Source organism: Oncorhynchus keta, chromosome 28, assembly GCF_023373465.1.
Source record: "Oncorhynchus keta strain PuntledgeMale-10-30-2019 chromosome 28, Oket_V2, whole genome shotgun sequence".
NCBI lineage: Eukaryota > Metazoa > Chordata > Actinopteri > Salmoniformes > Salmonidae > Oncorhynchus > Oncorhynchus keta.
In genome coordinates, this window is record NC_068448.1 from 37,406,940 (window position 1) to 37,432,640 (window position 25,701).

At 42.7% G+C, this 25,701-nt stretch overlaps 1 protein-coding gene across 1 annotated transcript in view; it reads left to right on the top strand.

Annotated features, from left to right (window-relative positions):
* espn (espin) overlaps positions 1–25,701 on the top strand; it is a 103,154-nt gene that overhangs the window by 38,726 nt on the left and 38,727 nt on the right. Inside the window, 6 exon segments of the mRNA XM_052482940.1 lie at positions 75–251; positions 254–354; positions 1,291–1,311; positions 15,661–15,672; positions 19,285–19,446; positions 22,030–22,261. Coding sequence (XP_052338900.1) covers positions 75–251; positions 254–354; positions 1,291–1,311; positions 15,661–15,672; positions 19,285–19,446; positions 22,030–22,261 — 705 coding nt within the window.

Below are 25,701 nucleotides of genomic sequence, written 5' to 3' on the forward strand. Positions count from 1 at the left end.
ATTCTATTTCCATGGCCGCATCAGCCATTTTGTGGCAGAAATCTCACCACTGACCCACCGTGTCCTTGTCACAGGTGGAGGCCCAACGGAGTCGACCATCAATGACATGCAGACCTACATGGACATGCTGAACCCAGACGTAAGGGGTGGAGTTCCCAACAGCAAGGACCCCGCCACCAACGCTGCCACTCCGCAGCCTCCCCCACCCCCGCCAGCCTTTCCACCACCCCCTCCCCTGACTGCCCCTCCCAACTACCCCCACCCCCCGGCTACCCGCCACCCCAGCCCCCCGAGGACTCAGACGCCGAGATCTACTTGAAGGTGAAGAGCAACCTGAGGCATGTGGAGAATGAGGTGAGCTTCTCTCTTCTTTTACTGGTGAAAAGCAGAAGGTCACGACTCTGGTTTCTCAAGGGCCACAGTACTGTTGTTTCTTTGTTAACGAATCCCTGGAGTAGAGATATATATGCGCGCGCGCACACACACACTATCAAGTCACTTGTACATGCAGTCCTTCACATTAATTAATGAGCCTTTTTGAAGACTACGTCTTCTGTGTCCATTGAGAGAATGCAGTATCCAGGAATTAAGGAGATCGATTTCCTCTCAACCTAACCATTTGATGCCATTGAGCCCCCAGTCTAAAAATGGTTGCCCCATTTGTTCTCTCTAGATTCTGGTGACAGATGGCCAAGTCCTCACAGAGGGTGGCCTATCAATGCCAGGCTTTCCAGCTTGTCATTATCCTGATGACCAGTCCAGTGATCAGTGAAATCCTCTAAAAGCCTTGTGGCTAATATTATAGCGTGAAATAGCATAGGACAGCAATATCCAAGACTCATTATGCCACAAGATGGCTGGACCCAGGAGCCAATGGAGAGCCCTAGCCTAGTGGACTCAGTTAGTGTGATTGCATGATTGAGCCCTCTTCAGCAGTCTTATCTCAATTAACGAGCAGCAAGCTGATCAAACAGACCCCACTATTAGCCCCCCATAAGAGCAAACTCAGATACAGTTCAGATAAAATATAGGACCAGCTTACCCTCCCCTATATCATAACCTTAATCATTAGGAGAGGGAACGCACAGAGACTTCTATTGACAAAGGCAATTGTGTATGCAGGATTTAATGGCTGTACAGATCTGTTTATTACTGTCCATCTCCTGTATCTGCTTGTTTACAGGTCTTAAACTGGTGGCCTGTGGGCCAGATCCAGCCCACAAGCTGATTTTATAATGGGGCCCGCAGTTGTCTTAGCTTGAAGTTGCTCTCTAGAATAGGGGTGGACAGGCCCTTAAAAAGCAGCAGGTTGTGGGTATTAGAGGTTGCATTCTCAGTTTATGAAATCAGTAGCTACAACATAGAAACAATGACCCCCTGCAGATACTGCTTGCTCCACTGAGACGTTTCAAAATGGGGACTGAAAAGACGTTTCTGGATAGTAAAGCGGCTAGCAGAGTGAGGTGTTTAGGTGCAGGGAGTCGAGGCGCCATTTTCCCTGTCGCGCCGACCACTAATCACTTGGCCAGTCAGTGTAACAACGTTCCCTGTTCCCAGCGCGAAGACAGACAAGAAGAGGGATTCTCCAGTCCACACTATTGTTATTGTACTAACGAGCATCCTCATTACGAGCCGGCCCTCCCCATTGGCACCTCTTGATGAGCAGAGTGATGGGCCCAACGTTAATTCCACTAATTACTCTGGCCACATTGTGAGTGGGCTCCATAGATCAAAACAACTTCCCTCCCACTACTAAGCTTATATCATGGCCAATTTAAATAAAACAACAACAACAATTGAAATATATTTTCTTCCTTTTTTTATGGGAATGTAGAGGAGAGACCGATACAGAGGGAAACCAAGAGGAAGGGCTGAGATGGGATTCGTACCCACGTTGCCAGGAGTATAGGTCCAGAGTCTTGGGGGATAACCACAACGTCAGACTCTGACACATGGGAGTTTTTTTGGTGCACAGATGTCAGTGGAGGCTCCTCGGAGGAGGAAGGGGAGGACCGTCTACCTCAGTAATTTCATAGAAATAGTGAAACATTAAAGTTACGCTAAATACAGTACCAGTCAAATTGTTGGACACACCTACTCATTCCAGGGTTTTTATTTATTTTTTACTATTTTCTACATTGTAGAATAATAGTGAAGACCTCAAAATGATGAAATAACACATATGGAATACATGTAGTAACCAAAAAAGTGTTAAACAAGCCACCCTTTGCCTTGATGACAGCTTTGCACACTCTTGGCATTCTCTCAACCAGCTTCATGAGGTAGTCACCTGGAATGCATTTCAATTAACAGGTGTGCCTTGTTAAAAGTTCATTTGTGGAATTTCTTTCCTTCTTAACCTTTCTAGCGCAGGGGTTTCGCGAGCGTACTACCTCGACAACATTCCGCTGAAAAGGCAGCGCAGGAAATTCAAAAATATATTTTTTTAAATATGTAACTTTCACACATTAACAAGTCCAATAGAGCAAATGAAAGATAAACATCTTGTTAATCTACCCATCGTGTCCGATTGAAAAAATGCTTTACAGCTAAAGCACAACATATGATTGTTAGATCACCGCCAAGTCGGAAAAACACACAGCCATTTTTCCAGCCAAAGATAGGAGTCACAAAAAGCAGAAATATAGACAAAATGAATCACTAACCTTTGATGATATTCATCAGATGACACTCATAGGACATCATGTTACACAATACAGGTATGTTTTGTTCGATAATGTGCATATTTATATCCAAAAATCTCAGTTTATATTGGCGCCTTACGTGCAGTAATGTTTTGATTCCAAAACATCCGGTGATTTTGCAGAAATACTAATAATAAACATTGATAAAAGATACTAGTGTTATTCACAGAATTAAAGATAGACTTCTCGTTAATGCAACCGCTGTGTCAGATTTCAAAACACTTTACGGAAAAAGCATAATCTGAGAACGGCGCTCAGAACCCAAAACAGCCAGAGGAATAGCCGCCATTTTGGAATCAGCAAAGTTAGAAACAACACCATAAATATTCAATTACCTTTGATGTTCTTCATCACTCCCAGGAATCCCAGTTCGACAATAAATGACTGATTTGTTCCATAAAGTTCCATCATTTACGTTCAAATAGCCACCCGTTGTTAGCGTGTTCAGCCCAATAATCCATCTTCATGAGGCGCGAGCATTTCATCCAGACTAAAACTTGAAAAGATCCGTTACAGTCCTTTAGAAACATGTCAAACGGTGTATGGAATCAATCGTTTTTAACATAAAACATCAATAATGTTCCTACCGGAGAATTCCTTTGTCTTCAGAAAGGCACTGGAACGAGAGGTAACACTGTCGGGAGCGCGCGTCATGAGACTGGGGCACTATGCCAGACCACAGACTCAAACAGGGAGCTCCTCCTTTATAGTAGAATCCTCATTCAAGTTTCAAAAGACGGTTGACATCTAGTGGAAGGAAGTTCAACCTCATCCATATCTCAATGTGTACTCGGTAGGCCAAGCTTTGAAAAACTACAAAACTCAGATGTCCCACTTCCTGGTTGGATTTTTCTCAGGTTTTCGCCTGACATATGAGTTATGTTATATTCACAGACATTATTCAACCAGTTTTAGAAACTTCAGAGTGTTTTCTGTCCAATACGAATAATAATATGCATATATTAGCATCTGGGACCGAGTAGGAGGTAGTTACATTTACATTACATTTAAGTCATTTAGCAGACGCTCAGTTCACTCTGGGCATGTCATTCATCCAAAAGTGAAAATGCTGCCCCCTATCCCAAAAAGGTTAATGCGTTTGAGCCAATCAGTTGTGTCGTGACAAGGTAGAGGTGGTATACAGAAGATAACCCTATTTGGTAGAAGACCAAGTCCATATTATGGCAAGAACAGCTCAAATAAGCAAAGAGAAATGACAGTCCATCATACTTTAAGACCTGAAGGTCAGTCAATACGGAAAATTTCAAGAAACATCAAGCGATATGATGAAACTGGCTCTCATGAGGACAGCCACAGGAAAGGAAGACGCAGAGTTATTTAATTTTTATTTAACCTTTATTTTACTAGGCAAGTCAGTTAAGAACAAATTCATATTTACAAAAGGCAAAAGGCCTCCTGTGGGAGGAGGAAAGTATAGGACAAAACACACATCACGACAAGAGAGACAACACTACATAAAGAAACCTGACATTCTGACCAAAACGGACGCACGCGTGCACCTGTGTGCGCCTTCGCGCGCATGTTGATTTTGTACCCCCACACCAGACACGATCAGGACACGCAGGTTAAACTATCAAAACAAACTCTGAACCAATTATATTAATTTGGGGACAGGTCGAAAAGCATTAAACATTTATGACAATTTAGCTAGCTAGCTTGCTGTTGGGATATAAACATTGGGTTGTTATTTTACCTGAAATGCACAAGGTCCTCTACTCTGACAATTAATCCACAGATAAAACGGTAAAACGGTATTATATTTTACCAGATCTAATGTGTTATATTCTCCTACATTCATTTCACATTTCCACAGACTTCAAAGTGTTTCCTTTCAAATGGTATCAAGAATATGCATATCCTTGCTTCAGGTCCTGGGCTATAGGCATTTAGATTTGGGTATGTCATTTTAGGTGAAAGACCAGGATGTTTTTTTGGGGGTCAAGTTTAAGGAGCTCCTTTAGCACCTAGGACTCAGTGACCACCTGCAGGGAGAAACTGTGTAGCGGGTTGGGGGGAAAAGAGGGAGGAGCATCGTGGCTAGTCACCTTAGAAGGGGTGAATGTTAGAAATGTTGGATGGGTAAGGAGGCATGGCTGAGTCAAATAGGAATCCTGACTTAATGAAGTGGTGATTAAAGAGCTCAGCCATGTGCGTCTTGTCAGTAACAACCACATCATCAACATTAAGGGACATGGGCAGCTGTGAGGAGGAGGGTTTAATCTCCTGGTCTTTAACCTTTTTCCAGAACTTCTTGGTTAGACCCACAGAGAGAGAACTGCTCCTTAAAGGAACTAACTGGCTTTTCGGATAGCCTGAGTGCACTTATTTCTCATTTGCCTAAACGAGAGCCAGTCAACCTGAGTATGCGTGTGCCGAGCCTTTCGCCAAATGCAATTTTTGAGGTGGAGTAACTGCAAGATCACGGTTGAACCAGGGGGCGTACCTGTTTTTAATTCTCTTTTTCTTTATGGGGGCGTGTTCGTTAACAATACCACTGAAAATATAAACAAAAAGAAGGTCCAAGCGTCATCAGAGGGGATCAAGCTGATTCTATACCATTTTACAGAGGCCAGTTCATGAAGGAATGCCTGCTCATTAAAGTTTTTTAGCAAGCTTCTATGACAAATCAGGACAGGTCGTTTCACTGAGCAGCCATTACAAACACAGGCTGTAAAGCAGTGATCACCAAGGTCATTACAGAAAACACCAGACTGATTATTGATTATTTGTGAGGATAACATCGAGGAGAGTAGCCTTGTCTGTGTGTTTAGAGTCATACCTTGTGGGATTGGCAATAATCTGAGAAATATTTAGGAAGTCCATTTCTTTAGGACTTGGTCAGGTGCTTTAAGCATGTCCCAGTTTAGGTCACCTAGCTGGACAAATTCAGACTTAGTGTAAGGGGCCAGGAGGGAGCTTATGGCAGGTAGGGTACAGGTCGGTGCTGATGGAGGACGATAGCACCCAGCAACAGTCAACAAAGAAAGTTTAACGCTTAAAACCAGCAAATAAAATTGTTTGGGGACAGACCTGGTGGACACAACCGAGCACTGAAGTTGATCGTTGGTAAAAGATTGCCACTCCCCCACCTTTGGAATATCTGTTTTGCTGAAAAATGTTAAAATCAGAAAGGTTAAAATCAGTAATCAAAACACTCTTCCTTAACCACATCTCAGTAATGACCAACACATCTGGATTGGAGCTGTGAACCCACACTTTCAATTGATCAATTTTAGGTAATAAGCTTCTAGTGTTAACGTGCAGAAAACCCAGGCTTTTACGAGAGCAGAAATCAGTGAAGCAGATATCAGAGCACAAGTCAGAATTGGGGCTAGCAAAAGTAGATGGGCCAGGGTGTACATGCACATTTCCAGATAACATCAGCAGTAATACAATCAAGGCACGGCAGAGGACAGGGAGAGCTCTGCATTGTTGATTTATTGTTGAAATTGCAAAATGCATGAGAAAAATAAATATATATAACGACTTGGGGCTAGCCATTGTAAGTTGCGAGTCACTCACCTCAACAGTGTGTGTGTGCTGGAGGTGAGCCAAAGCTTGGGAGAGAGGGGGGAGTGTGGTGGGGGTACCTGTACCAGACAGGGGGAGACAGGCCAGGGCAGATGGGAAAGGTGGAGTCCAAGCAGCGGTGAAGTAGGCAACGGGAGTAGGTGTCACACCCACTTGGGAGAAGCTTTTATTTCTGGAGGTAGATTTCTTGTAGAAAATGCCAGTGGATGGTCTCTGAACAGCGGGAGGGGGCTTCAAATGCCTCTGGGTTTTGGTTGGGTAGGCTGTGAGAGACTCCTGCCACTTGTTGGGCTCAAAGGCTTTGACACCTCTCACTTCAACCCTCAGTGCTAACTGAAGTTGTATCTGGTCTGTCCTAGCAAGCTTGGTAGCTAACTTAGTATTCAGTCCCCATAAACTAAAATATATCATTGTAATGTACTTTATTTTTTATTACCTCTGGCGCAGATTATGAATTCATTAGTGTTAACTGCACCTCAGATTGCAGCCCAAGTAAAGGCTTCACAGAGTTCAAGTAACAGACACATCTCAACATCAACTGTTCAGAGGAGACTGCGTGAATCAGGCCTTCATGGTCGAATTGCTGCAAAGAAACCACTACCAAAGGACACCAATAAGAAGAAGAGACTTGCTTGGGCCAAGAAACACGGGCAATGGATATTAGACTGGTGTAAATCTGTCCAATGTTCTGATGAGTCCAAATTTGTTATTTTTGGTTCCAACCGCCGTGTCTTTGTGAGACAGAGATTAGGTGAATGGATGATCTCCGTATGTGTGGTTCCCACCGTGAAGCATGAAGGAGGAGGGTGTGGTGGTGCTTTGCTGGTGACACGGTCTGTGATTTATTTAGAATTCAAGGCACACTTAACCAGCATGGCTACCACAGCATTTTGCAGCGATATGCCATCCCATCTGGTTTGCACTTAGTGGGACTATCATTTGTTTTTCAACAGGACAATGACCCAACACACCTTCAGGCTGTGTATGGCTATTTGACCAAGAAGGAGAGTGATGGAGTGCTGCATCAGATGACCTGGCCTCCACAATCACCCGACCTCAACCCAATTGAGATGGTCTGGGATGAGTTGGACCGCAGAGTGAAGAAAAAGCAGCCAACAAGTGCTCAGCATATGTGGGAACTCCATCAAGACCGTTGGAAAATAATTTCTCATGAAGCTGGTTGAGAGAATGCCAAGAGTGTGCAAGCTGTCATCAAGGCAAAGGGTGGCTACTTTGAAGAATCTAAAATGTATAATATATTTGGATTTGTTTAACACTTTTTTGGTTACTGCATGATTCCATATGTGTTATTTCATAGTTTTGAACTATTATTCTACAGTGTAGAAAATAGTACAAATAACGTTTGACTCGTTAGTTCCAAACGTTTGACTCGTACTGTATATTCGCGTGTCACCAAAGGTCTACAGTAGCCTCAACAGCACTCTGTATAGTGGTACCATGGTGTAGGATCAGATAATTAATCTAGTACTGAAAGCACAAGATATAGCTAGCTAGCACTGCAGTGCATAAAATGTGGTGTAGTTGACACAACGCGAGTGAAAGACAATAATTTAACAGTTTTGAACCAATAGATTTCTATAAAAATTAAGGAGAAGCGAGAGAGAGAGAGAGGGGGGGGGAGAGAGCTAACTATATGTTATATTTATTTTATTTAGCTACCGAATAAAGTTAGCTAGTTTAGCCTACACAAACACTCGGTTCAAACAGAGGGGGATGCAATGTTAGCTAGCTGGCTATGGCTATCCAACACTGAAACTCTTCCAAGTCAAGGTAATATTTTGGTTGTATTAATTTATTGCCATCAGGGCCCGCCAGTTGAACTGCTAAACTGCTTGCTGTCTAGCTAATAGAATTATGTTGACTATGATGTTAGCTAATATGGTGACAACGATGTAGGCTGTGTGTAGTGGTTAGCGGTAATGATATGAAGATTTGGCTTGGAAAGTTTTTTTCCCTGGTCACAGACATCGGATGTGTTGTACACTGAAGTCTACAAGCAAAGGGAACAGGTGAGAGGAAGAGAGCGGGTAGATGTGAGAAGGAATTATTCAACGACCAAAGGGCTCATGCTGTTTGTATGTGGCTGCTATGAAAGTGAACTGTGTTTGCGTGTGATTCATTCCGCCGATTCTGTTGGAAAAATGTTTCTTGAACGAAACAGGGATAAAAATATCTGAATTTTTCCAGTAGAAACTCTCGTTTGGACTATTACGTTTGGACTATTACACCCTAGATCAGCTCGATGCAGGCAAGAGTGTGCAAGGTGGTAGATATTGAATATGTCACTGTCTGTCACCTTGATTACTCAAATTTGTCTCAACCTGTGCACCTATGTTGCAAGCTTTCATTCATAGGCTAGGTTGTAGCAACCTCATGGTGGGTATAGGGAAATGTTGAGTATCATGTAGTAGCCTAAACCTGTCGATGTTACATTGAGCTGGATGGAATATGAATGACGGTTATCCAATGTGCAGTAATGGAAATAAGACCATGCTCATCATATGTATTACTCTCCCTCATCTTAAACTGCACCGACTGGCACTGACAGATGTTCAATTTTCCATAAAACACAAACTATTTTAAAGGTGACCGTTATAGGTTACCAAGTCACATCTCTGTAATAAGTGTCCCCTGAATGATAGAGAATGAAACATGGTTTAGGCTTACAGGTGTTTGATGACTGAGTTACTGGAAAATAAACCCAGTCCAATTTACATACTGTAACAACATGACAATCCTGTTGCCATGGCACGTCTCCATGGTGTGGTCAGTTGCCATGGTCTGAGTGTGTGCCGTTCGGCCCAGGAGGGAGGGTCTTCTTAATGAGCTCCCCTCCCCCTTTCACGGTACCCAGGTGACGAGCCCTGTGCGCGCGCGCCTTCATTAACAATTAAACACACACACACACACAGGAGAGAGAAGAGAGAGACCATAGACACAGTGAAAACAATCTGCTCGGCATGCCATAGAAACGGCAAAGCAGGGTAACACTATCCTGGTCAATTGTTTATCTACCTATCAGCACCCATGGACTTATCTACACTTCACATAAGTTACGTTAAAGCAGCAGCCTTTTGTTGAAACACCCGCTTCTTGGTTAAAAGCTGAGGGATTGGGCTGGAGAAATGTAACCACTCTCAAATTCATATACATAGCTAAGGATGCAAGAACTGACTATCCAGTATATAAAAATGATAGATTCAAGCATGTTTTGAGGCTTTACATTGTTTATGTTTATTGTTTATTGTTTGTGTTCTGATGGGGTTTGACAGTTTAAGCTCATGAGGCATTTATCAAAAACTACAGTTGAAGTCGGAAGTTTACATACACTTTAGCCAAATACATTTAAACTCAGTTTTGCACAATTCCTGCAATTTAATCCAGGTAAAAATTCCCTGTATTAGGTCAAATAGGATCACCACTTTATTTTAAGAATGTGAAATGTGAATGAAAAATAGAGACAATTATTTATTTCAGCTTTTATTTCTTTCATCACATTCCCAGTGGGTCAGAAGTTTACATACACTCAATTAGGATTTGGTAACATTGCCTTTAAATTGTTTATCTTGGGTCAAACATTTCAGGTAGCCTTCCACAAGCTTCCCACAATAAGTTGGGTGAATTTTGGCCCATTCCTCCTGACAGATCTGGAGTAACTGAGTCAGTTTTGTAGGCCTCCTTGCTCGCACACGCCTTTTCATTTCTGCCCACATATTTTCTATAGGATTGAAGTCAGGGCTTTGTGATGGCCACTCCAATACCTTGACTTTGTTGTCCTTAAGCCATTTTGCCACAACTTTGGAAGTAGGCTTGGGGTCATTTTCTATTTGGAAGATTCATTTGCAACCAAACTTTGACTTCCTGTCTGATGTCTTGAGATGTTGCTTCAGTATATCCACATAATGTTCCTCCTCATGATGCCATCTATCTTGTGAAGTGCACCAGTCCCTCCTGCAGCAAAACACCCCCACAACATGATGCTGCCACCCCCGTGCTTCACGTTTGGGATGGTGTTCTTCGGCTTGCAAGCCTCCCCCTTTTTCCTCCAAACATAAAGATGGTCATTATGGCCAAACAGTTCTATTTTTGTTTCATCAGAGCAGAAGACATTTCTCCAAATTGTATGATTTTTGTCCCCATGTGCAGTTGAAAACCGTAGTCTGGCTTTTTTTATGGCGTTTTGGAGCATCTTCCTTGCTGAGCGGCCTTTCAGGTTATGTTGACATATGTTGCTTTACTGTGGAAATAGATACTTTTGTACCTGTTTTCTCCAACATCTTCACAAGGTCCTTTGCTTTTGTTCTGCGTTCATCTCTAGGAGACAGAATGTGTCTCCTTCCTGGGCGGTATGACGGCTGAGTGGTCCCATGGTGTTTATACTTGCGTACTATTGTTTGTACAGATGAACGTGGTATCTTCAGGGGTTTGGAAATTGCTCCCAAGGATGAATCAGACTTGTGGAGGTCTCCAATTCTTTTTTCTGAGGTCTTGGCTGATTTCTTTTGATTTCCCCATGATGTCAAGCAAAGAGGCACTGAGTTTGAAGGTAGGCCTTGAAATACATCCACAGGTACACCTCCAATTGACTCAAATTATGTCAATTAGCCTATCAGAAGCTTCTAAAGCCATGACATAATTTTCTGGAATTTTCCAAGCTGTTTAAAGGCACAGTCAACGTAGTGTATGTAAACATCTGACCCACTGGATATGTGATACAGTGAATTATGAGTGAAATAATCTGTCTGTAAACAATTGTTGGAAACATTACTTGTGTTATGCACAAAGTAGATGTCTTAACCAACTTGCCAAAATTATAGTTTGTTAACAATTAATTTTAATCACTCCAACCTACGTGTATGTAAACTTCCGACTTCAACTGTACATTCTATAAGAATCAATTGGTATACAGTACCAGTCAAAAGTTTGGACACACCTAGTCATTCAATGGTTTTTCTTTGTTTAGTCTGTTTTCTACATTGTAGAACAATAGTGAAGACATCAACACTATGAAATAACACATATGGAATCATGTAGTAACCAAGAAAGTGTTAAACAAATCAACATTCAATTTATTTTAGATTCTTCAAAGTAGCCACCCTTTGACTTGATGACAGCTTTGCACTCTCTTGACATTCTTTCAACTAGCTTGACCTGAAATGCTTTTCCAGCAGTCTTGAAGGAGTTCCCACATATGTTGAGCACTTGTTGGCTGCTTTTTCCTTCACTCTGCGATCCAACTCATCCCAAACCATCTCAATGGTTTGAGGTCAGGTGATTGTGGCCATCTGATGCAGCACTCCATCCCTCTCCTTCGCGGTCAAATAGCCCTTACACAGTCTGGAGGTGTGTTAGGTTATTGTCCTGTTGAAAAACAAATGATAGTCCCACTAAGCGCAAACCATATGGGATGGTGTATTGCTGCAGAATGCTGTGGTAGCGATGCTGGTTAAGTGTGCCTTGAATTTTAAATAAATCACAGACCGTGTCACCAGCAAAGCACCCCCAAACATCACACCTCCTCCTCCATGCTTCACGGTGGGATCCACAAATGCGGAGATCATCCAATCACCTACTCCTCATCTCACAAAGACACATCTCACAAAGACGCTGCAAATCTCAAATTTGTAATCATCAGACCAAAGGACAGATTTCCACCTTCCGTCTAATATCCATTGCTCGCGTGTTTAGCCCAAGCCAGTCTCTTCTTATTATATTATTGATGTCCTGTCGTAGTGGCTTCTTTGCAGCAATTTGACCATAAAGTTCTGATTCACGCAGTCTCCTCTGAACAGTTGATGTTGAGATGTGTCTGTTACTTGAACTCTGAAGCATTTATTTCGACTGCATACTGAGGTGCAGTTAACACTTCACGTATTCTCTGCAGCAGAGGTAACTCTGGGTCTTCCTTTCCTGTGGTGGTCCTCATGAGGGCCAGTTTCATCATAGCGCTTGAATGTTTTTGTGATTGCACTTGAAGAAACTTTCAAAGTTCTTGAAATGTTTCTGATTGACTGACCTTCATGTCTTAAAGTAATGATGGACTGTCGTTTCGCTTTGCTTATTTCAGCTATTCTTGCCATAATATGGTCTTGGTCTTTCAACAAATAGAGCTATCTTCTGTATACCACCCCTACCTTGTCACAACACAACTGATTGGCTCAAATGCATTAAGAAGGAAAGAAATTCCACAAATTAACTTTTAACAAGGCACACCTGTTAATTTAAATGCATTCCAGGTGACTACCTCATGAAGCTGGTTGAGAGAATGCCAAGTGTGCAAAGCTGTCATCAAGGCAAAGGGTGGCTACTTTGAAGAATCTCAAATATAACATATGTTTTGATTTGTTTAACACTTTCTTGGTTACTACATGATTCCATATGTGTTATTTCATAGTTTTGATGTCTTCACTATTATTCTACAATGTAGAAAATAGTAAAAATAAAGAAAAACCCTTAAAAGAGTTGGTGTCCAAACTTCTGACTCGTAGCCTCCCGGGTGGCGCAGTGGTTAAGGGTGCTGTACTGCAGCGCCAGCTGTGCCACCAGAGATTCTGAGTTCGCGTCCAGGCTCTTTCGTAACCGGCTGCGACCGGGAGGTCTGTGGGGCGACGCACAATTGGCCCAGTGTCGTCCGGGTTAGGGAGGGTTTGGCCGGTAGGGATGTCCTTGTCTCATTGTGCACCAGTGACTCCTGTGGCGGACCAGGAGTCCACACTAACCAAGGTTGCCATGGGCACGGTGTTTCCTCTGACACATTGGTGCGGCTGGCTTCCGGGTTGGATGCGTGCTGTGTTAAGAAGCAGTGCAGTGTGGTTGGGTTGTAACTTTCAACCTTTGTCTCTCCCGAGCTCGTACGGGACTTGTAGCGATGAGACAAGATAGTAGCTACTAAACAATTGGATACCATGAAATTGGGGAGAAAAAAGGGGTAAAATAAAAAAAAATTACAAACATTTGACTCGTACTGTATATCATTAATTTATCTAAAAAAGTCCAAAAATGTATGCAGTTTCCCACTCTAAGTACAATCAAATAAAACTCAGAGGGGCCATTTTGTGCTTTTTTTTTCTTCTACAGTACAGGTTTTCGCAGAGTAGGTTTGCTTGAATTCAACCCCCCCCCATTCAGTATTTTTGTTTTGTGACAGGTGATGTTTTTGTACATTGGCCACTTAGACTCAGACTTATGTATTACGACTAACGGTTTTTATAGGATCTCCTCGCTCTACAATTATAACAGTAGCAAAGATAGTGTTTGTCTGGCCTTTCATAGCTAATCAAAATGGAGCCGGCAGGAATTCTTCTAATCCATAAACCCTGGGAGATTTGAGTGTGGGCAGCCGAGAGGGTTGTGCCCGCCCTGCCTCAGCCCTCTACTGCTCTGTACTTTGCATAAGAGCTCAACCGGGCGTTGTGCCGCACTGTGGTTGGTTGGTCGGCGGCCTGAAGCGCTGATGTCACGGGTCGCTGTAGGTGTGCCTTATTGATGAGGGCCTGTGGGTAAAGTGAGAGGGCCAGGTAGAGTGACACAGTAGAGCGCAGGGGGACGAGGAGATCTGGAAATGTGGTGACTGCTGCTCTCAGTGCACCTCTGAGCTTCTGGGTCGGATCTGTCAAGACCAAGAGTACTACTGAGGGGAAAGAACTTAAACTACGGTAAGCCTAGAAGTGACCACAGCTTTTTATGTGAGTGACTTGGCTGTCGTTAAGGGGAACTGTTGCATTTGAAGTGTTAATGCGAGCAATCTCTTGGTTTATACCGACCTGCGCAGGTATTAGGGGTTGCTTTGTTAGGGAGGGAGGATGTGTTCTTTGTATGAATGGTTGTGTTGTATGGCATCTTTGCATATGGTGAACAGACAGTACTAGTGTTCCCCCAGGGCCACTGCTGGTAAATCGTTGCCGCTACTCCCATCATTTTCAGGATGGTAAAACGTTTTCAATGGAAAGAAATCACAAGTGAAACACTGATTACTCTGCATAGGTTCTGAGGGGGAAAGGAAGCTAACAAGCCAGACATATGACTTTGCAAAAACATGTCACTTTATCCAATCAAGTTAGAGGTTGTTTTAAGGACCAGTCTTATGTTGCACAATGTCTTTTTTTTTTCATTCGTGAAGGCTTTTTCCTGCAATGATCCCCTCACTGAAACATACTTCATATGTATGATGTACTTGCTCATATCTTTCATATGAGCTACTGAATTATTGACAAAGTATGAACGGACACTTGAACGCTCATTGCTTCTCCATTTTAGTAGTCGTCCATGCAAATTAGATGTATGTTTCGGATGTTAGTAGTGGTCCATGCAAATTAGATGTATGTTTCTGATGTTAGTAGTGGTCCATGCAAATTAGATGTATGATTCGGATGTTAGTAGTGGTCCATGCAAATTAGATGTATGTTTCGGATGTTAGTAGTGGTCCATGCAAATGAGATGTATGTTTCTGATGTTAGTAGTGGTCCATGCAAATGAGATGTATGTTTCTGATGTTAGTAGTGGTCCATGCAAATGAGATGTATGTTTCTGATGTTAGTAGTGGTCCATGCAAATGAGATGTATGCCACAGCGCGACCACATTGACCAGTTCAACAGTAAAGTAAGAAGAAAATACAGAAACCCGCTAAATGAACACAGATCGCGGCGTCTATCCAGCAGCCAGACATCAGTGTGATGGGAGGTGTTGGGGTTAAGGGTGGTTACGGTGGAGTAGGGGTGGTGGTCTTGAGACTTTGTACACGGGTCTGCTACCTATTATGATGTCCCTCAATCCCTCAGAGGATGACCATTAAACCACCTGTGGATTTCCCTACTCACATTACACACACGTACACACTTCGCTAAGTGCTGCTCTGGGACCTTGTCTCTGACAGCAGATGTAAGTCAACAATGTAAATGCACCCATAAAGCCACATAGGACAAGAAAATATCAAATAAACAACAGGACAATATAAAGGGAAAAGAGGGACGTCACAGCCTTTGGGGATCACTGCCAATTATTTCTGCCTGTGTGTACATTGTCTAGGATTTTAGACATCTGTTGGATGTCTCTAGGTTGTCTCTAGGAGGTACCTCTCGAAAACGAAATGAATGCGATTTAAAATGTAAATGAAGACATTTGCCGGTTGTGATGCTCTTGTTTTTGTGCAATTTGACAGGCAAAATGAGTGTCTGAAATGAGCACGTTGACCCGATAGCTTCGAATGTAGTCAACCGCATTCTCACTTTATTCACATTCTATGAATATAGTATAATCCTGTATCTGATTGATTCGTTATACTCTGTGGACTATAAACAATGTACTTGTCTATCTATAGTGATAAGTACAGAGCCCAAAATAAGAAATAGTTTCCCCCTCGTTCTACTGCTTGGTTGCTGGGAGGTATTTCGTAGAGTACAACTATTTCATGTGTTTTTGTGAGCAGGAGTTCTTTAAAAAAGCACACACTCGGGCGGTTCTATCTCACAGAGTAAGCCTGGCCATACTTAACTGAGGTGAGGAGATAGAAAGGAAAGAAAAGGCCCACACATCCCAGCTTTTCTTAGTCAAGCAATGCTTTCAATGCAAATAGTTGTAATGCAATACTTTGCATTAGGTAAATACACCCCCCCCCCCCAAAAAAAAAGACATAGGTGGAAAAGCACTCCATTGGTGTTTAGTACACAAGATTAAAACATATTGAAGAAGAGGTTTGGGATCAACTCATATTTACTTACTGAATTGAAATAAAATCCCACTGGGTACAGACGTCAGTTCAATGTCTGGTTTTGATTCTCATTTGGTTGATTTATCAACTAACCGTGAAATCAACAACAAATGTCACCATGTCATATGATTTGGGTTAAAGGTTGGGTGAAAAAAAGACTAAATGCCTTTAGGTTGATGACTTTTTGCAAATCCATTCAGTTTTCCATGTTGATTCAATGTTGTCACGTGTTTTTTTTTTTGAAGTTGATATTACATGGAAACAAAGTTGATTCAACCAGTTTTTGCCCACTGGGATTATCCCCAACCTTGGACTACAGCAGTATCTTCAATGGTCCTAGCTATCTTTGAAACATAGGTCTATTGTGTCAGGTGTCCAATGAACTTTCTCCTCAACAAGTGGCCGAGAGAGCTCGGAATGGGAAAGTGAGAAACCCGGAGATGAAGGAGCCATCCCACTGGGCACACCATGTCATTTCAACGGTGAAATTTGGGTAATATTTGGTTGATGTTGATCAGTGAGATTTCAACCTTTATTTACCCACTCAAAAAGATAGCTATAAGTTTGTTGAATTCCCAATGTGTGATAAGTATGCTTTCAACCATTTAAAAGAACAGACAAATTCCAATAGAAAACTGTATTTTTGGTTTAGTTGTCATCTAAATGTGTTATCTGCGCTTTCAACTAGGGCCGGGACGTTACCAGTATCGTGCTACTCGTTAGTATCGTGGCAAGGCAACAAAACAAGAAGCGGATTTAAGTTCTTTAGGAATACAGCCCTAATGTTGAAAACAAACATCATTATGTTGTCATTCAGAGTCACATGTATTTATCTTCCAAGCTATAGCACACCCTATTTTACATACTGCATATTTTAAAGGACCAAAGAGTTTGGTCTGCTTTGTGTTTTCATTTTTGCCATGTAAAAAATATTTAGATACTGGTATTGTCCTGGCCCTACTTTCAACCATTTAAAAGCACAACGAAGGTCAAATGGGAATACAATGTCAGATATTTTGTATCTAATAGCACAACCAAATGACCTGGATGCCAGTTGAGATTACACTAAACGTACATGGTGCAAGTGATCAATGCTGTTCAAGATTCAGCACAGATTACAGCAATTGTGAAGATCTCCAAGGACCTGCGACCTTTGCGTGCTATCGTGAACATGCATGCTTTCTATGATTACATAAGAAGACATTTAGAGTTACAGTAGGCTTACCTCAGTGGCCATGGATGTGTTACTCATTTTAAGGTTGAACAAATACAGTTACATTAGTTTGCAAGATAGCCTTAACGTTAGGATACTGTATTAGAAAAAGATGATTGAATTGTTTGGTTGACAACACATCATAGTTTAATCTGAGCTGTGGCTCAATCAAATCAAACTTTAAATGCACTTTAAATAAGTTTGATTTATTCCTGTTCTTTAACTTGCATTTTTGGTTTAGTTGGAGACATGAATCCAACATAATTTGTTAACTTGTCGATAGGCAATTTACTGTATTACAAAATTGATATTGAATTGTGTGTGGTTGTCAACAAATTCCAGTTTGTCTACAAGTTAATAATGAATATGTTGGATTTACATCTCTATCTCAACCAAGAATCAAAGTTGAAGAGTTGGACTATCTCAACTAAAAATGCAAGTTTAAGAATAGGAGTTCATCTAACCTAACTTTAAATACATTTAATTTAACTTAAGTTTGATTTGATTTTGTCGTTTTCTTTAAGTTAGATTTTTGGTTGACATAGACGTGGATCCAACGTATTGAGGATTAACTTGGAAGTTACATTTCAAATCGACAAAAGCTTGAATTCCTAGGCCTATATGTATTGTATATTTTTAGTTGAACCCTGGGTTAAATGTAAACAATAACAGTCGATGACTTTGCAAATGCTATATAGGCCTAAATAGCATCATTGATGATATACTGTGTGACTTATAAAGTATGGTTACATTTCATTTGCTCTGTTAAAACTACCCTTTGGAATGACTTTGAAAGCAACAGTGAATATATTTGGTAAGAGGTCTATCAATAATCATTATCATGTAACAATTTCAAAGATTTTACTGAGTTTCATTAGGCCCTGTTCTATGGATTTCACATGACTGGTAATACAGATATGCATCTGTTGGTCAAGTAGAGTAGAGGCGTGGATCAGAAAACCAGTCAGTATCCGGTGTGAACTCCATTTGCCTCATGCATTGCAACACATCTCCTTCGCACAGAGTTGATCGGGCTGTTGATTGTGGTCTGTGGAATGTTGTCCCACTCCTCTTCAATGGCTATGGGAAGTTGCTGGATATTGGCGGAAACTGGAACACACTGTCGTACACGTCAATCCAGAGCATCCCAAACACGCTAAATGGTGCCGTGTCTGAGTATGCAGGCCATGGAAGAACTGGGACAGTTTCAGCTTCCAGGAATTGTGTACAGATCCTTGCGACATGGGGCTGTGCATTATCATGCTGAAACCTGAGGTGATGGCGGCGAATTAATGACACAACAATGGGCCTCAGGATCTCGTCACGGTCTCTGAGTGCATTCAAATGGCCATCGATAAAATGCAATTTTGTTTGTTATCCGTAGCTTATTCCTGCCCATTCCATAACCCTATCACCACCAGGGGGCACTCTGTTCACAACATTGACATCAGCAAACCGCTCGCCCACACGACGCAATAAAAGGCCACTCTAAAATGGGCAGTTTTGTCACACAACACAATGCCAGAGATGTCTCCAGTTTTGAGGGAGCGTTCATGTAGCATGCTGACTCCAGAGCTGTTGCCAGAGAATTGAATGTTAATTTCTCTACCAAAAGCCGCCTCCAGCATCGTTTTAGAGAATTTGACAGTACGTCTAACCGGCCTCACAACCGCAGACCACATGCAACCATGCAAGCCCAGGACCTCCATATCTGGCTTCTTCACCTGTGGGATCGTCTGAAACCAGCCACCCGGACAGCTGATGAAACTGTGGGTTTGCACAACCAAATAATTTATGTACAAACATTCAGAAACCATCTCAGGGAGACTCATCTACATGCTCGTCGTCCTCACCAGAGTCCAGACCTGACTGCAGTTCAGCATCGTAACCGACTTCAGTAGGCAAATGCTCACCTTCGATGGCCACTGGCACGCTGGAGAAGTGAGCTCTTCATGGATAAATCCTGGTTTCAACTGAACCGGGCAGCAGACATAGGACCAACACTTTACATGTTGCATTTATATTTTTGTTCAGTATGTTATATATTTACTCACTGCTCATTGGCCCCTTTCTTGTTTCTACCCAGCAACTGACTCCAGGAGATCACCACGATAAGCTGCGTCGGGTGGACTCCAACAGAAAGTCTCGAAACTTCAACAAGCAGCCCAGCACCGGGGACTACTACAAAGCCCTGGGTAGCGACACGGTCGACAACCGTGGGATCAGAGCCATGGCACCTAACGAGGAGGTAAGCAGGACCAGACAACAGGGGTTGTTCTCCAACTCCATTCCTGGAGAGCAAACTGGGTGTGCAAGCTTGTGTTCCAGCCCAGCACTATATACCTGATTCAACTTATCATGGTCCAGTTGATTGCCTGCAACTGGTGTGATAGTACTGGGCTGGAACACAAGCCTGCTCACCCAGTATCTCTCCGTAGTATATTCACTGTACAAGAGGGAGACGTTTGTTTGGGGGGATTTGATAAACACAAGATCAGTTCTGTAATAGTCAAGTCAGCCGCACAGCGTTTTCAAGCTGTTGAGTCAACTAGCTCGCACCAACAGGATTGGCTCCTGTAGCGGTCGGTCAGACCAGTGCATCCCCCAGTGACTGCCCTCTAATCTAGCAGAACTCTGTTCCTCCCAGGCCCCAATCCTCACCTCAACCCAGGTCTTGCTGCCTCACCTGACAAGCCAGCATAGTGCAGCACAACTCCGTTGCGGGACAGAGAAAGAAACTGCTGTCCTAAAGGGCCACAGACGGCAGTGTGTCTCTGTGTTACATAACATAACATCTGATACCAACCGATTACCAAAGGATACCGTCTGATCTCCGCCCTGTTGCAAAAACTCACTTGCAAAACACAGGCACAAACAAACCGATAATGTTCCATTATCCTCAAAGTGAAGCTAACCAGGACTGCACTGTACTACCAGGGAAATGACATTTTCATGAAAACTTGGCTTTATAATAAATCTGTGCTTAACCTTTCAAAGGTTGTGCTAAGGTATGCGATTTGGCTTCTCATTGCTTCTTAATATTGCTGCTGCTGTAACATTGCTGCCACCCACTATGTGTTGTCTGTTTTCTGCTAGTCCACCACCACCCCAACTGTTTGGTTCTTCTTTTTGTTCCCGTTAGGAGGATTGGTATATCTCGCTCACTGCCTGTAGTTGATTAATAATGATAATAATTGACGCATTGATCTGGCAGTAAGCTCCCCTGAACGAGCAGAGCCTAATGCCAAAACCACATGTATTGCAATCTATTTTCAAATAAATGGTTTAACGAATACGTGGGTTTCCTGTCTGAACAAAGAAATAGTCTATATAAACTAAAATGGTGTTTTAGATGTGTGCTGAAAAGAACGTGCAGATACATATTTCCACAGAGACGCATCATGAGGTTCTGCACGCACAGTCAACAGCCCCATAATGTCATAGGTATCGACAGTTTGGTGTCGAAGGCCACTATTGGGTGTAATCTACATTGAGACAATTCGGACCTTGTGAGTCTACATGTGAAATTGGTGTGCACTCGGTGCACAAATTATGTTCAGAGGTGCTAAGTACTCTCGGCCAGCAAACACTATTCTGAGCCCTTAGTATCACTCAGTGGTGTAAAATGACTTTAAAGTAGTACTTAAGTAATTTTTGGAGATAACTTTACTATTTATATTTTTGACAACTTCTACTTTTACTTCACTACATTCGTATAGAAAATAATGTACTTTTTACTCTACATACATTTTCCTTGACACCCTAAAGTTGTCGTTCAATTTCGAATGCTTAGCAGGACAGGAAAATGGTCCAATTCAAGCACTTATCAGGTGAACATCCTACTGCCTTTGTTCTGGCAGACTCACTAAACACACATGCTTTGTTTGTAAATGATTTTGGAGTGTGCCACTGACTATCTGTACATTAAAATAACAAGACAATTGTGCCGTCTGGTTTGCTTAAGAAATTTGAAATAGTTTAACTTGTTTTTTATACCTAAGTATATTTTAGCAATTACATTTACTTTTGATACTCCTCAGTATTTTTAAAACCAAATAATTTAAAACTTTTACTCAAGTAGTATTTTACATGGTGACTTTTACTTGAGTCATTTTCTATTAAGGTATCTTTACTTTTACTCAAGTATGACAATTGGGTACTTTTTCCACCACTGGTGTCCCTGTCCCAGAAAGACCCTGGATTATGCCATATTCACTGCATTATTATGGGCGCGCATTATTATTCCCACGGGGTGTTATAGACAGCAAGTGTCTAATTGGGCCGTCATTATAGAGTCAACTACTGTACATCTGTCACAGTATCATTCTCCCTCTCCTCCCACATACAATAATGTTATGGGCCGAGCCAAGCACTGCTAGACTGTCTATTGGGATGTCTTTCTGTGCAGTCAGGGGTGATACGGTTCATTGGTTCCTACCATTATTACAACTTCCTTTCCAGCTGTCAAGGAATGAGATGATAGAAAGATCACCATGGGGGCTTTTTTTTTTTTTTGACGGTGAAAAAATTGGGAGATGTTTACCAAAAAATAATAAATAGTTAGCTCCATTTCTTCTTTTCCGATGTCCATGGCAAAGGGAGCGATTTTATGGATGGGTTATCAGCTAACAGTAGTGCGTGTGCGATTCAATGACAAAAATTGCTTTTGACTAACTGTCTGAGTATTTAAAATGATCTTTTTGTAACATCTCTACATTTTAGCTCTGTCAAAATGAGACCCTTCATATTTAAGATGGACAGGTATCTGTTATGTTTTGACTGGTGGAATACGAACTAACCATTTTCTATTTTATTTTTATGATCCAATCAGGGTTCTGTGCTATTGGAGGAGCCAGCCGAAAGCCCCGCCCCCAGCCCGGAAAACGGCACCACGGAGGAGTTGTCCCTCCCTCCTCCTCTTCCTCCTCTCCCGCCTCCCCTCCCCATCAGCAACCCCACCCCGGCACCCCCTCCTCCCCCACCACTGCCCTCGGAAATGCCCACCTACCAGTACAGCCCTTCCTCAAACACCAACCAGCGACGCCCCTCCTCCTCTTCAGGAAGTGAGTGCCCACTGCCGCTACCTGTAGCTTTCGCGCTTTGTCTTTATTTTGCTTTCCCGCTTTCCCTTTCTCTCTGTTTTCACTCGCCCTTTCTTTCTGACATTGTGCTGCAGTTCATTCTGAATAAAAAAAATGTCATGTTATATTTGCTACTGTATTTTAAATGGTTCATTATGTCTTTTTTTGCCTGGCCATTGCATTTCACAGATGGCAAAACCTGTGCGAAGTGTCAATAGACTCCTCCGCTCCCCCTGATAGTGCAGTTATTCCTGGAAAGCTGAGTTGGGGCAGGCGCAAAAACAATGTTATCTCACTCTGTAGAGGCAGAGAGATGAGTCTGGCCTTACCGTCCCAGATAACTGATTACAAATGTATGCCCTTGCTCAGGTCTACCGTTACCTTGAGAACCGGTTTAGTGTTCAGCCATTTCCTTAATTGCCCCCATCTCTCTCTGCCTTGACTGACTGACACTACCTGACATGGCTGCTCTTCGCCACGGTTGCTCGTCGCCCCAGTCTGCTCCCTCTGTTCTAGTTACAAAGATGCTGGTTATTTTCTATGCTTCGTGGGGAATTTGAATTCGGGGAAATGTTCAATTGAGTAGTTATGCTCTGCCCCAAAGCTTGCTTCATCAGGTAGATGTCAAAGAACGTTTTGACCACAGAATGCAGATGTTGCTTGTTTAGAACTGTCCTCAGGTAAGAGGCCGGCAAATTGTTCCATTCCAGAGCTTTGGGGATCGATGACGTCAGCCTCGAAAGTTTTTATCTCTATATGGTTTTGACTTTCTCACATATGTTTTGTCCTCTTGAACGTGAAACTCATCTGTCTTCTACTAATGAGCTCTCTTATTCCTCCTCCTTCTATTGTGTTCATGGTCCCATCCCTCTCCTCCCCTCTGGAACACCTGCTATCTGACTGCATGTGCCTCTGCCCCTTCTCGCTCTCCCCTTATCTCTCTCTCCACTGCCGCCTCTCCAAGGCGGGGCGTTTCTGTCCCCCTCTCCCCAGTCAGAAGGCGGCCCACTCAAGGTGATGAAGAGTAAGTACTGGGAGCTCCAATTCAATATGACTTTATTTATCCCCTCGTGGGCAATTAAGGCAGGTCTCAAATCAACTTCCTCGTCCTCCCTCTGGACAGATGTCCTGTCTTTTAACAGTTCGCACTGTTTCCTTCCTTCCCCTCCTTTCTTTTACATCCACCTGCCCTGACGCTTGTCTCACTGTCTGCCCGCTTGAGACTGTTTGTCACTGTCGACACAGTCTCTTGGGCAGAAAACGACAAAACAAAAGGGGTCAGCGGCTGTATCCTGGTTAGTTGGCAGGTTATAAAGGGTTAATAAGAGTCACATCAAAGTAGTAATAGATGGGTAGATGTGGAACAAAGGGCTTATTTAAATGAGGTGTATGGACATACACAGTATAGAGCGGACATGATTCCCCTGTTCAATAACATGGCTAAGAAGCATCGAGCATACCCGTTCTACGGTACTTAGATATATGTATCTGAAACCTCCCGAAATAAGTAGCCCCAATAGGACCAGCAACACGTGTTTTCTCCTGATGAGAGAGGGTTAATGGTGGGGTTAAAGGGGGGTAAAGGGACTTCAGATGCTTCCATGGCCCTTAGATGTGGCCTGCAGCAGTATAACCATTAGAAATGAACCATAAACCTGGTGCCATTGCATCCCCATTGCTGTGCTATTGCGGTTTGGGTTGGGTTCCGTTGTGTTCCCATTAGCATCACACACAAACACACTCACACACCAGTCCACACCCGTCATCCTTGCCTCTAGAGAAAATACCACGCCACACAAAACTGATCTTTCTGCATTTGTAGACTCTGAATCGCTAAAGCTGAGCTTGTGCTCCGCAATGAAGAGTTGCCAGGACCAAAAAGACGAAGGTAGCCCCATCGGCGGGTAATACCATCAGTTGTCAGGGGCCGCTATTTTATGAATATTTTTGTGTATGGTCTGTGGATTTATATCTACATATATATATGAAACATACATGGTTAATCTGTCAAATGAATGAGGTGAATGTGGCCTGTAGCTTTTTGTTTTAGAATAGATGATGGGCCGTAATGGTGCTTTGGAGCTGAAAGGGTCTGCTTCCTGATCTCGCTTTATGTCGATGGTCAGGCTGGCTGGCTGGCTGTGTGTGATCAGGCTTCTCATTGGACTAGGCTGCTCATTAGCTTGCCTGACTGAGATCTCTCCCTCCTTCTAATCTACCGGCAGTGCTAATGCGAGCAGGGGTGAGGAAGGGGTGGGGCTGGAGGAGGCAGGGTGAGGCAAACAGGGGAAGTGGGGTAAGGCTGGATCTTAAATCCAGGCCCAGTTTGGCAAGCCGCTCGCTGTCGGCGCCAATTACCACTGATTCCTTTGGATTTCTCCCCAACTACGACGGGTCCTTTATAGACAGCTGCTCTCTTTTCTCTGGGCCGGAGAGGGAGATGGGGAGAGCGCAGGAGGGAGAGGGGGGAAGGAGGGGGAGTAAGAAGGGGTGGGTGACTGCATGAAGCTTTGCCCCGGTTTCTCGGTCAGCCTGTTGCCGTTGCTTCGCAGTAAGTCGGGTTTTTGCCTCCCCGGCAGGCAGGAATTAATGAATGACCCATAGTGTACTGGATCGTCAAGTTGAGAGGAGTTTTATAACTTAAACTCAGGTGATGTATCTATCCTACTGTTTTATTTGTTTTGGGTGAGCTTTATGCCTTGTCTGTCATTGGGATGTTAAAGATATGACCTTAGGTGTCTTAGAAAAGGTATGATGAGTCTTGTTATTCAGTTGTGTTAATTCTATTATTGTATAGTTTAGTGTTGGACCTGTTGATTGAGTTGTCAGTCTGATTTGGTTTCAAGGTTTCAGGTAGCCCTTGTTGATTTTACCTTTAATTGTTCATGTTATTTGAATACGTTGGTGTTATCTACACTGAGTTAGTTGGTTTGCTCTTATTTGTCAGTAAAAAATATTGAGTTGCACCCCATTTTGCCATCAGAACAGCCTCAATTCGTCAGGGCATGAACCCTACAAGGTGTCGAAAGCGTTCCACAGGGATGCTGGCCATGTTGACTCCAATGCTTCCCACAGTTGCCAAGTTGGCTGGATGTCCTTTGGGTGGCACTTAAATATTTTGTCTTGCCCATTCGCCCTCTGAATGGTACACGTACACAATCTATGTCTCAATTGTAAAAAAATATATATAAACTTCTTTAACTTGTCTCCTCGCTTTCATCTATACTGATTGAAGTGGATTTAACAAGTGACATCAATAATGGATCATAGCTTTCACCTGGATTCACTTGATCAGTCTGTCATAGAAAGAGGAGGTGTTCCTAAGGTTTTGAACACTCAGTGTATATACACAGTACACCCATTAGTCACTTAACTAAGTGCCTTTGCCATATTTTAAAAAACACTTTACTTGTTCAATATGA